The sequence below is a fragment of the Leuciscus leuciscus genome (assembly GCF_965113295.1).
Source record: "Leuciscus leuciscus genome assembly, chromosome: 1".
Taxonomy (NCBI): domain Eukaryota; kingdom Metazoa; phylum Chordata; class Actinopteri; order Cypriniformes; family Leuciscidae; genus Leuciscus; species Leuciscus leuciscus.
Window position 1 is genome coordinate 59,090,038 of NC_138725.1, and position 11,959 is coordinate 59,101,996.

Genomic DNA, 11,959 nt, shown 5'->3' on the forward strand with positions numbered 1-11,959 from the left:
TTTTATCTTAACAAATCTAACAAGTACCAGTGGAGCAAGAGATTAAATGCTGTTTGGACCGATCCTGATATCATGGCTTTTAAAATAGGGATCTAAGATTGGAATTACACACCTGCAATCCTACAATCTCTGTCAGTAATGGATGGTCTGAGGATGTGCTAATTTGCTTTAGTTAGTAAAAGAAATTGGACGTTCAGTCAGTGATGTCTTAAACAATATTGCATGAGATACAAGGTTTATTTGAATGACTATGATTTTGATTAGATTAGGTAATTCTGTATTAGATTTCTGACAATTCCATGTTGTTTTCAGGATCTCTGGGCTGCTTTGAAAGATCTTTCCAGAGCACCTTACATTCTGTCACCCAGTCGCCAAGGCAGCTCCAACGAGGATGGAGCACCAGATCATGCACTAACCAGGCAAGGAGAGAACCAGCACAAGGCCCCAGCCAATACACCTGCACAAGGCCAGGTGAGACATGAGCATGTTACTTCAGTCACTTTGTTCATACAAAATAAATACTTCATTGACTTGTAAAATTATTTAGTTCATATTTGTATCTGTCTATCTATGATTTGTTTTTCATCACACAAGATTTGTTTACTCACCCAGTGATTGTGGAAGTTCAGTGTAAGCACAGCTGGACCAAATGACCTTGCAGGATTCATTCCACAACCTGTGAAGCCGATCTGCAGATCAAAATACACAGGACAACTACAGTATGGGTCTCCTGCCAAATTCAATCTTCTTGCCAAATCTCTCCCTATTTATTTTGGGGCAAACAAGCAGTACATTTGTGTTTCAGAAAAAATGATAATAATGCAGCCAAGTATGTTCAGCTGTTCATCGACTTGAATTACATGCCATTTCAAGAAAGGAGAATCACAGGAAATAAAGCTCAGGAAACAACTACGTGTAACAGAAACGAGACCGAACACAGAACAGAAAGAACTCGGTGCTTAAAGGGATAGTTCACTTTGAAATTAAATTTTGGTATGTTTTAGCTTACCTCAAGGGCATCCAAGATGTAGGTGTCTTTTTTTCCGCAGTAGTTTCAATTTTGATATTTTTAGGTCAAACCGTTCTTGTCTGTCAGTCATATAATGCAGGTCGATGGTCACTTGTCTCAAACAGCATGCACAGAGTCCAAATTAAAACAATTCCCCGTCGTCCAAATTAAACAATTCCCCATCGTAAGTACACATTGATGGCCTAAGACACGAAACGAGCGGTTTGTGTGAGAAAACGAACAGTATTTATATCGTTTTTACCTCTTGAACTCAGCCACGTCCAAGTGATCTGAGAGCGCGGGCGGGTATAGATATATGCACTAGATGTCGCCTTGGCTACTGCGAAACCGTAACCAAGGCGACATCTATTGTATATGTCCCATCACTTGGACGTGGCTGAGTTCAAGAGGTAAAAACGATATAAAAACTGTTCGTTTTCTCACACAAACCGCTCGTTTCGTGTCTTAGGCCATCAATGTGTACTTACGATGGGGAATTGTTTAATTTGGACGACGGGGAATTGTTTTAATTTGGACTCTGTGCATGCTGTTTGAGACAAGTGACCATCGACCTGCATTATATGACTGACAGACAAGAACGGTTTGACCTAAAAATATCAAAATTGAAACTACAGTGGAAAAAAAGACATCTTGGATGCCCTTGAGGTAAGCTAAAACATACCAAAATTTAATTTCAAAGTGAACTATCCCTTTAAATACACAGGGAGGGTTATTTGGAGCTTGATGGGACCAGCAGAGACACAGGAAACGTGGAGCTGGGATCCACCTTGTATTCCACAAGCCTGTGCCGGGCTGAGCCTTTTGGGGACTCTAAGCAGAATTTGATTTGGGGGCCCCCTCCCACCACACGGAGTCACCTGTGCTTGACGATTATTGACACAAATGTCATGCTATAATGTTACATTATAAATTAATACAATGAGGTTTTATTAATACAAAACAAATACTTAATAAAAAAAAAAAATAGATAGCCTACTTAAATAAAGTTTTAACTTTTTCTTTACTCTTTAACTAACTCTTTTAAACTTCTGAAAACAAACCGTCACAAAACATATTAAATAAATTATTTTCAAAATATCCTCCAACGTTTTGCAACACTTTGCAGTTTGAATGATGTCTTGTATGAACATGACGGAGTATGTTTTTATGTTTCCACTGTTCGATCGCGCCTGCGCCTCTCACACACACACACACACAACATATTCCAACATTGCAATCTTGACATCGCAGCCTGTTCATTATAGCCGTATTAAAAAATAATAATAAAATAGTCAACCTAACATAAAAATTACACTGCTCTGTTTAAATAGTCAGTAGTACAATTCGTACCATTCAGCGTAGGCCTAAGCACCGCTCCACTGTGATGTTTCCAAGCACATTTTTGCGCATGTGAAGAGGATGATTTTTTCCATTGATATTGGAACGTGAGTGAATTACAAAGAAGCCTATAAAGAATAGTTTACCAACCAAATACATCGCGAATGTTGAAGCATTTTGATTCTAATGAGAGAGTTACATGAACGCCGCTTACTTTCACTTTCGCTTTAAATTATTTATTTTTGGCTTGTTTATAGTTATTTTTGTATTCTTGTTCTGTTCTGAATATCATTAAATTTAAAGGATAAATCATTGATTTAAATGTCAATCATTGATCAAATACAATTTTTGTGACATGGCTTAACATTACCGTGACCGTGCGCATGAATTGTCTATGCACGCGTGGTGTCTAGTTTATGCGCAGGACTCAAACACTGGTAGACACAGCTTGTAGGCAGGTGTATTGATCATGAAATCTGAATTTTATTGTCTTAAATTATTCATTCATTTTTTCATTTATGTCACTTGTTTAAGTTAATTAATATGTAAAAAAAAATACATATTTGATTGGTGGCCAGAGGGCCCCAAGCAGCCGCTTAGTTCGCTTATGCCTCGGGCAGGCCCTGCCACAAGCAGTCCCACGGCGATGCACAATGTTGCTGGCTCTCACACTCTGTGGGGCTAGAGCTCCGGGGCGATGGTTTGCTCAGTCCTCTTGTCTGGCTCTGTCATCGTGGCAGGCTTGGGCTCTCCGTCTGCAGTGGGCTCTGGTGTTAACTCTATGCTAGGCGTGGGAGGCGGCTGGCAGGGCTCTGGAGCGGGGCTGGTGATGTCCTCCTTTGCTGGGCAGATGGTGAATGGGGACCCGCAGTTCACCATCACCCACTCCACAAATTCGGTGAAATCGTCCAGAGGACCAACACCAGGCAGACATTCGTTTAAGCTGGTTATGAAAAATACGTACAGCGTGTGTTCAGGAAAATCCGTTAAGCGCAGCAGTTGAAGAAATTTCCTGGTGTGGTCCTCGAGAGTTTGCTGTTCCTGCTCCATGCAGAGTAACTGGACGGCCGATAAGTCAATCCTTAAATACTACTCATTATGAGGGTTTGATCTTCTGTCACAGTTTATTGGCTGTAGTAAGCGTCATGTTTCCACTGTCGGGCCAAAGCGAGCATGCTAGTGCATGCCAGGGCCAGTCGTGTTTACTCTGTCACTTCTGGGGTTTGATTGGGCCTCATCTGAGCTTCCTCTGGGCCAACGACCTAGGTTCTTTGGCCCGCCGGATACCTTTGTCCAAAGCGGGGCAACTGGGACTTGACGAATGGTAATGGACAAAGGCGGAGTTTACTTGAGTCAGGAGAGGTTCAACACCGCTGCTCATTTCCCATGTTATTCTACCAGCTTTCAGGCTGCCAGCTAACTTCAACATTTAAGACATTTAAAATAATTTTCAGCTCAAAACTCACTTTCAGACACCAGCGAGTGTTTGAAATAACTTCCTTGCGATCTGATGGGGATTCTGATCACCGTATGAGGCATATGTTTATGCCTTATGCGATGCTAAAGGCTACTTATGCTAACCATTGCGATAATAAATACATTATGTTTATGGAAAATACCAGAGACTGCTTGAAGAATGTAGACAAATCATATATGATTGTTATATGATGTAATTATTTGATTTTATGTTTTATCTGTCTCTTCCCTGTGCCTTTAATACCGTACTAATGCTTCCGCATATGTCATAAAATAACATGCACTCCGGTTAACTCGTATAACTCATAACTCCTGTTTTCATAACTTTTTCATGAGCTCCCTCTGTTACTCTCTCTGAAAGGATAACAGTATAGTGAGAGGGGAGAGATCGCTCAAACCTCCTCAGATCGCATAATTTCATGGAAAATGTATAGAAATGTTCACTCTTTCTTAAGAAATATGATGAAAACATGATATTTTATCAACATTCTTCTAAATGTGTAAGCCTTTGGACTTAAAAGTTTTAGTGGAGTTGGGCATTCCAGTGATCGCAATAAAATGGAAACAGGTTCAACCGTGTGTTCTCTTTTTATGTGAAATGGTAAATACCAGTTTGATTCAGCGTGATTGATGTGCACTCCTGACACAAATGAATAATTTACTGTCACTGTAAAATGTTTTATTGTAAAGCATTGTTCAAATATCGATGCTGGAATCTTAATTCTTCAAGTAAAGACCAAACGTTCGCTTCTGTCATGCTCATTTTGCGAACTAGCTATTTTCAGTCAGCTGGTGAAATGGTGGAGTTGTGTGACATTGTTCTATGGAGGCGTGTTGAGGGCAGGTTTTAGGGAAGTGCAGGAGGGCTACTGGCCCTACAGTGGAAACGCAACTTGATTTTGGCCCCGGTGCTTGAGGCCCAAGGCTATTGGCCCTGCACGGCACGTTGTTAGCCCTGACTCGCACTGGCCCGAGCCCGACAGTGGAAAAGCGGCTATTCACAAAGGAGATCACACAAAGAGTCCTTTAATAAATTCAACAAGGAACATGTAGGAGAATCACAGGAAGTGATGCTCAGGAAACAACCAAGTCTAAAATAAACGATACCGAATCAAGAACAGAAAGAACTCTTAAATAAGGCTCAAATACACAGGGAGGATATTCAACTGAACAGAAACAAGTGTGTGGAACTAATTAACAACCAAGGAAACTAACTAACACATGCAGGCAGGCAAAACAGGGACAGAACACAGTGAAAACAAAACCAAAACTGAACATATACGGTACAAACTAAATATACACTAAATTTAAAGGATATTTTAATCAAAAAACAAGAATTTTTACTTGACCACTGTTTTCTTGTGCACCAGTGAGCATTCAATTCATGAACGTGAGTTTCAGTTTTATTCAAAATTTTAAATAAAGTCTGAAGTTTTCTCATCTGTCATCCTTACCGCCATGAGATGACCAAGGGTGACCGACAGGCCAATGACTGCAGGGGCCACAGAGGAAAAGGCTGATTTGGGATGAGTGGCAGCCTGGACACACAGCACTAGCTGGAATGTAACAGCCATCTCCACTAACACAGCCTGATACAGATATACCCCCGGGGCCACCTGAAGGAGGGTAAGTGGAGTTTTATCTGTTATTGCTGGACACTATCTGTCTTTTCAGACTGACTCAACTCCTTTCCTCTTTCACTCCAATTACGTGACAAACTACAAACTCGTATTGCTTTTCCTCACTTTCTCTGATACACACATAGACCACTTTTCCCTTGCTCATTCATTTTGATAATTTCTTGCCATTTCCTTCTCAGTGATTACCCGGCCTGTCTTTCTATTATGATGCATCTGTATTTATGTTTACTATTACAAACTTTTTGACAGATCTGTATTGTACCAAAAAGAACACAAAAAAGAGAATACAGAAGAAAATGTAGTGTTCCACTTTGATAAGTGCACTGAGATGTATTTTCATGCTGAACAGGAACAGTACAGAATATAATATGGTTTCTTACATTTCTACCCTGTACTATAAAATTTCTTCATTATGTATTTTCTTCATTAACAACCATCAGTGGTTAATCAAAATTGAAAGCAGAATTAGCTCATTAGAGAATTAAAAGTATAACACTTTGCATGTCACAATGAAATTAAGAATAATTTGCAAGTAATTATTCAATTAGATTGTGGAATAAATGAGAATGGCTTAATAGCTTGGCAATTACCCAGAGTTAACATTATAATGGTGAATAAAAGCCCTAATTTTATCGAGCAAGCGCATTAACTATAGACATAGAAATGTTTTAGATAAATCTAAATAGTTTTTTTTCGAGATTTTCACAGGTCTCCAATGAAACCAAATGGCAATTCATTAAGCTACATTTCATTTTGATTCTGACAAAGTTGAACACAGAGATGAGAAGATCCAGATGACGAAATCAGAGGATCCGAAACACAGAGATAAGATGATCTACAGAACAAAGACATCAGAAGAACCAGAACAAAGACATTAGAAAAATATATACATCAGACGATCCAGAAAAGACATCAGAAGATACAGAAAGCAGACGATCCAGAACAAAGATATCAGAAAATACTGAAATCAGACAATCCAGAATACAGATATCAGAAGATACAGAGTGCAGATATCAGAAGTTACAGAAATCAGACGATTCAGAACAAAGACATCAGAAGATACAGAAACCAGAATATCCAGGACACAGAGAATAATATTAGCGAATCTTATAGACCTATTACCTAGGAGAAACCTGTAGGATCAGAAACCTCTCACCTCAGTAACCCCCAGGTTGCTCCTTAGGGCAATCGGTGTAGTGCCTAACAGCAAAGCACAGGCACTGAGGGCACCAAGCAGCTGGGCTCCCACCAACAGGACAGCCCGCCAGGGACTCACCCTTAAGCCTGCGACCAATGCCAGGGTAACCACTGGGTTGAGGTGAACCTCACCGAGGCAGACACGGGCCAGGGCTAGCGATACTCCGAAGGCAAAAGAAACATGCAGTGGGTCGGTTGAGCATGCCGGAGAAGAATCCAGCGTCGGAAGGGGTTCGTCTGTAATGGAGTCCCAGGACATATGCCCTGGATGCGGCCACAGCACGACAGAAGAGAGGCTGATGAAGAGGAAAAAAACGGTTCCCAAAAACTCACAGAACATGTCATGTAAAAACAAGCCAGTCCATACATCCCTCAGGATCAAACTGAATGTGGACATGGGTTTCATGGTGCTTCTTCTTTTTCTCGTCTTCTACAACTTCGATCAGTTTGTACTGCTCCTCGTATAAGATCTCCAGTAGCAATTAATTTTGAATTTGCAGTTCTGATTCTAGATCTTGAAGAGACATCGGCATGATAAGAATTATCTATTTAAATTGCTCAAATTCACACACACGTCGTTCTTTTATTTGCCATTCAGCATGGGACCCTGTGACGTCTACAGTTGGATCCCTCAGCTTTCACCCTGCCTTCTTTTGTCCACTGGCCTGATCTTTCCTGAACACTGTTATAGAAAAGGCTTTCACCGGGTGCTAGGTGAAGAACCAGGAACTGCTTTCAGACTCTCTCCATATGCTAAATGTCTCCTTTCCAACCCCAATTGGATTTTCTTATCGAAAACCAGCAGTCCTCTCTCTGGGGTTTCACCTGCCAGAGGGGGGTTGAGGGTCTGACTTGATTCAGTCCCTTTATCGAAAAAGCTCTCATGTATTCCTTTGAAGTAGTCATGACTGAAAGGGATTAAGATGTGTCAAATATCCAACATTTTACCCAGCAAGTGTTAAGACGAAGAAAGATTAGATTGTTGTAGGCGTTAACAATCAGAGAGTAGCCAATATTGTGAAGGCTGTAAAGAATGGTGCAAAGCAGACTTTTGTGCTTTCATTCTGAGCTGGACAACCCCAAATACAAACAAAACTCAATTTCAAATCACAAAATTAAAGTGCTACTCTAAGGGATGTGGTCCATGGCTATACCTGCTCATGTTTTCAGCGGCAAGCTCTCTCAAAGTGACTGAGAAGAAAGAGTGGAAACGAAAACTCTTGCGATAACATGGCTGACCACAACAATGGCTGCACAGTTTGAGACTGAGCTTCTATGACATTCTATAGAGGTCAAAGTATGAATGTAGGATCAGGATAAGTTTGATATGAGTGAAACATGATTAGGAACTATAAAGTTACCTTTTTAGGGGAAAACAGTTAGCTCTTCTGTATATGATGAGGCTTTTGACGGAAGGACACTTGGAGGACTCAATGTATGGACAGAGGGAGCAGCTCATAGCCTTCCTTTGTGAAAATGACATGGGAATGGTTAGTCTGTATAATGCATTTGTTTGAAATCAATGTATCATTAACTAATATATAGTGTAATCACAACAACCTGTAGCTGAATGCACTCAAAACACAAGAGATGATTGTGGAGAAACTTCCCAGCTCTCCCCCACTCACCATCATGAGCAGCAACAGTGAAGTTATCCAGGTTGCTGGGCACTAACCATCACTCAGGACTGGAAATGGAACACTCACACAGGCTCCATTGTGAAAAAGGCCCATCAGCTGCTGTATTTCCTACGCCGGCTGAGGAAATTCAACCTGCAACAGGAGCTGCTGATGCAGTTCTACTCTGCAGTCATAGAGTCTGTCTTCCTCACTTCTGTAACTGTCTGGTTTGTATGGAAGTAGAATAATGTCAAATGTTTTTGAAATAAAAAGCCTGTTGAATTGCACTACTTGAAAAAAAAATAGGCATTGCATTAACCATGCTTGCATTTTAATGCATTGTATTTTTAGTGCTTACATTTTTATGGGCTGAAATTCAACATGGTTGAATATTTAAGCTGTGAATATTTCAATTAAAAACATTTCAAACACCTTTTCATTATTAAAAATTCAATAATCCATATTCACCTTTCATATTTCACTTCCACAATATTCAAAGTGTTTAAAAATACAACCAATAATATTCAACAGGCAATTTTCGGTCCATTTTATTTCGCTTTGCAAATTCGCTTCCACAAATTCAGTGGTTCAAATTCGACAGTAAATTCAACATTGACGTCCAGGAACTGCAGGAAAAGCAGTAGATTGCCGAGCATACTCTCCATCTGCTGTTAGTCGACCTCACCAGCAGGAGGTGCAAAAGTGCTTGTTGTTGACGAAGACATTCATTCATAAAATGTATTCTACATGTCATCAGCTTTCTCTACCATGAACAGGATTATAATCGGTTTCCCTCAATACCTCATACTCAAGGATTTCCCTTCCGTTGATAGTGATATGAAAGACCAATCTTGCACCTTATTAGGGAAGTAGGCTGTAGGCTATTATATAGGCTACAGGCAAGAAGATGGACTCATAATATGAATTTAACGCGCAAAGTTTCATGCTGAGCGTTTTGTGATATACTGGCATAAAATCAACACATACATATTGCATTAGCTTAAACTGTCACAGCACTTGCATATTGTCCTCCTATTGTTAGTTTAACTGTAAATCGCTTTGGATAAAAGCTTCTGCTAAATGACTAAATGTAAAAATTGGCTTGACATTGGACATTCGCACATTTAGGGACCGTCTCTAAAGTTGCATACAACATTGGCATACACGTTTCTAACTTCAATAGCAAACTTAAATTTATTTGAATACATATCAAAATTCCAAAGGGTGCGCATTATGCCTGACACTAAATGAACACTTTACAGTTGGTTTTATGACTGTAAGTCGTTCTATTCAAATGCTATCGGAGTTAGAAACGTGTATACCAAAGTCGTATACACTTTAGAGACGGCCCCTAAATGTGCGAATGTCCAACATCAAGCCATCTGTATGCCAATCTATCACTGGGAAACGCTCAGCATTAAGCTTTGCGCGTTATTCTGAGTCCATCTGCTTGCCTGCGAGTTTGGTCTTTTACATCACTGTAGTCCATTAAGCTACGTAAGCGTTTTATATGTCCAGCAGGGGAATCCTTAAGTATTGAGGGAAACCCTAATAGCCTGCATGCAGCACATCCAGTGGCGGATTTAGCAAATCGGGGGCCCAAGGCGAAGGTAGGCTATGGGCCCCTCCACATCCAATCTTTAAAAGAGAACGAAAAAATATGTAGGCCTACAGACTGAATGGTGGATAGGCAGGTAAAGCTAATCTACGGGGAAGTAAAGGTTAGAGAGGAGAAAAAAAAACATCCCCTTTAAACCCTGCATACACTTCTTTACTCCTAAACAGAAACATGTTACAATGTTTACATGGTACAATTTCTGGTAAGCTATGTTTTCTTTTCTTTTTTTTTCTTTCTTTTTTTTTTTTTTTGCTTGACAAATTTCACCATTTCGATTCAATTCTTGTGATTTGATTCAATATTGACTCATTTGGATAAATATTAGGTAAAGTTTCACAAGATATGCATTACTTTTTCTCAAGAAAAATAGCCCTATCAGATGGTATAATTTAAGGTTAAAATAAGTAATATAGTACACATATTTAGCCAAATACTCTCTATAGCTCTTTTGTTTCTAGCCAATTAAATGGCTTTCCTGAGGTAAATGTTATGTGACGATTGTTCTCCAGCTGTTTTACCTCTTTCCGCGGTTAAAAAACACTTATTGATCGATATTATGAATGAGGAATATACATTTCGGTAAGTTATACTTTATCTTTACTGTATCGCTATAGGAATGTCACATTAAAACGACAAAACGGTATTTATTGTTTGAATTTCGTAATAGAATTGACAGAATCTGAGAGAGCTGAGATTTTTTTCAATATCATGATTCATAAGTAACGTTAAACTGCTCAGTTTTGTCTGTCGATCTCCGTGTCCTCTGCACGATTTTTCTGTGCGTTGGACGTTGTTGTTCCTGATCTGTATCTTACAGTAGCCGTAAAAAAGTTTGTCATCTTTGGCAGCGTTCCCAAATACTTATCAGCGTCTTTTCACTTATTTCTTTTATTTGAGCCGCTTGGGTAACTTCGAAACTTTACATTTTCGCGTTTAGACTCGTCTTGCTCAGTTTGTGTATTTCCCAGTCCTCCTGTTACTGCGTGTTGTTTATCTTTTGCGCCGCGCACCTTTACAGACTTTTTGCTTTCCTCCCGCTTCCTCCTTTTTTCAGCACCGCTTGGGTAGCTAGCTTCGCATCATTTTTACTCTGTCACTCACTTCTTTTTCTCCGTCAGTTTTTTGGCACAGCCTTGTCACTTTCGCAGATGCGCAGTAAGTGAGATAATGGAATAGTCCAATGTAGTGAGGCGGGGGGGGGCCCCCTCCTGCGACACTAATGATTTGATAACATTTTTCGCAAATGATGTTTTAGAAATATATAATTTTTTTTTTTTTTTTTTTATTAAGCATTTAATAGGGCATTTTGGGGGCCCCAAGGTAGCTCGGGGCCCAAGGCAATTGCCGACCTTTGCCTAATGGTAAAGTCCGCCCCTGAGCACATCGCCACAATATAAAGTTAAGGCAACTAAACAACCAAGAGAAATATATGTCAACCTCAAAAATGTAACATTGGATCTGTATATCCGCATCGGGGAATAACATTATAATCTCGTTCACGGTAGAGAAAGATGCATGTAGGCTACACAGGTAAAGTAACCGTGAAGACACTGAATTTAACATAAAACAGCCGTCATAATAATCACAAATACACTTACATTGCTGTAAATGAGTTTTATGAATGAATGACTTGTTCTAACTGTTGCTGGTCTTCAACACGCGCTTTTGCACCATCTGCTGGTGAGGTCGACTAACAGCAGATGGAGAGTATGCTCGGCAATCTACTGCTTTTCCTGCAGTTCCTGGACGTCAATGTTGAATTTACTGTCGAATTTGAACCACTGAATTTGTGGAAGCGAATTTGCAAAGCGAAATAAAATGGACCGAAAATTTCCTGTTGAATATTATTGGTTGTATTTTTAAACAGTTTGAATATTGTGGAAGTGAAATATGAAAGGTGAATATGGATTATTGAATTTTTAATAATGAAAAGGTGTTTGAAATGTTTTTAATTGAAATATTCACAGCTTAAATATTCAACCATGTTGAATTTCAGCCCATAAAAATGTAAGCACTAAAAATACAATGCATTAAAATGCAAGCATGGTTAATGCAATGCCTT

The 11,959-nt window shown here is 39.6% G+C and overlaps 1 protein-coding gene across 1 annotated transcript; it reads right to left on the bottom strand.

The window, feature by feature from the left end:
* Positions 1-260: 260 nt before the first annotated feature.
* On the bottom strand, positions 261-7,065 carry LOC309476344 (aquaporin-1-like). The gene is made up of 4 exons (XM_082139629.1): positions 6,620-7,065; positions 5,278-5,439; positions 609-689; positions 261-457 (listed from the first exon to the last, which is right to left on the bottom strand). The coding sequence occupies exons 1-4, from the start codon at positions 7,055-7,057 to the stop codon at positions 281-283; spliced, it is 858 nt and encodes a 285-aa protein (XP_081995755.1). The 5' UTR covers positions 7,058-7,065; the 3' UTR covers positions 261-280.
* Positions 7,066-11,959: the final 4,894 nt, after the last annotated feature.

Bases quoted from the DNA above. Each gene is read 5' to 3' on its own strand.
- LOC309476344 (XM_082139629.1), bottom strand. From the start codon at position 7,057: ATGTCCACATTCAGTTTGATCCTGAGGGATGTATGGACTGGCTTGTTT. The intron at 690-5,277 runs GTAAGGATGACA...TTTGATCTGCAG, and splicing joins CCCTTGGTCATCTCATGGCG to ATCGGCTTCACAGGTTGTGG. The intron at 458-608 runs GTGAGTAAACAA...GGCCTTGTGCAG, and splicing joins TGAACTTCCACAATCACTGG to GTGTATTGGCTGGGGCCTTG.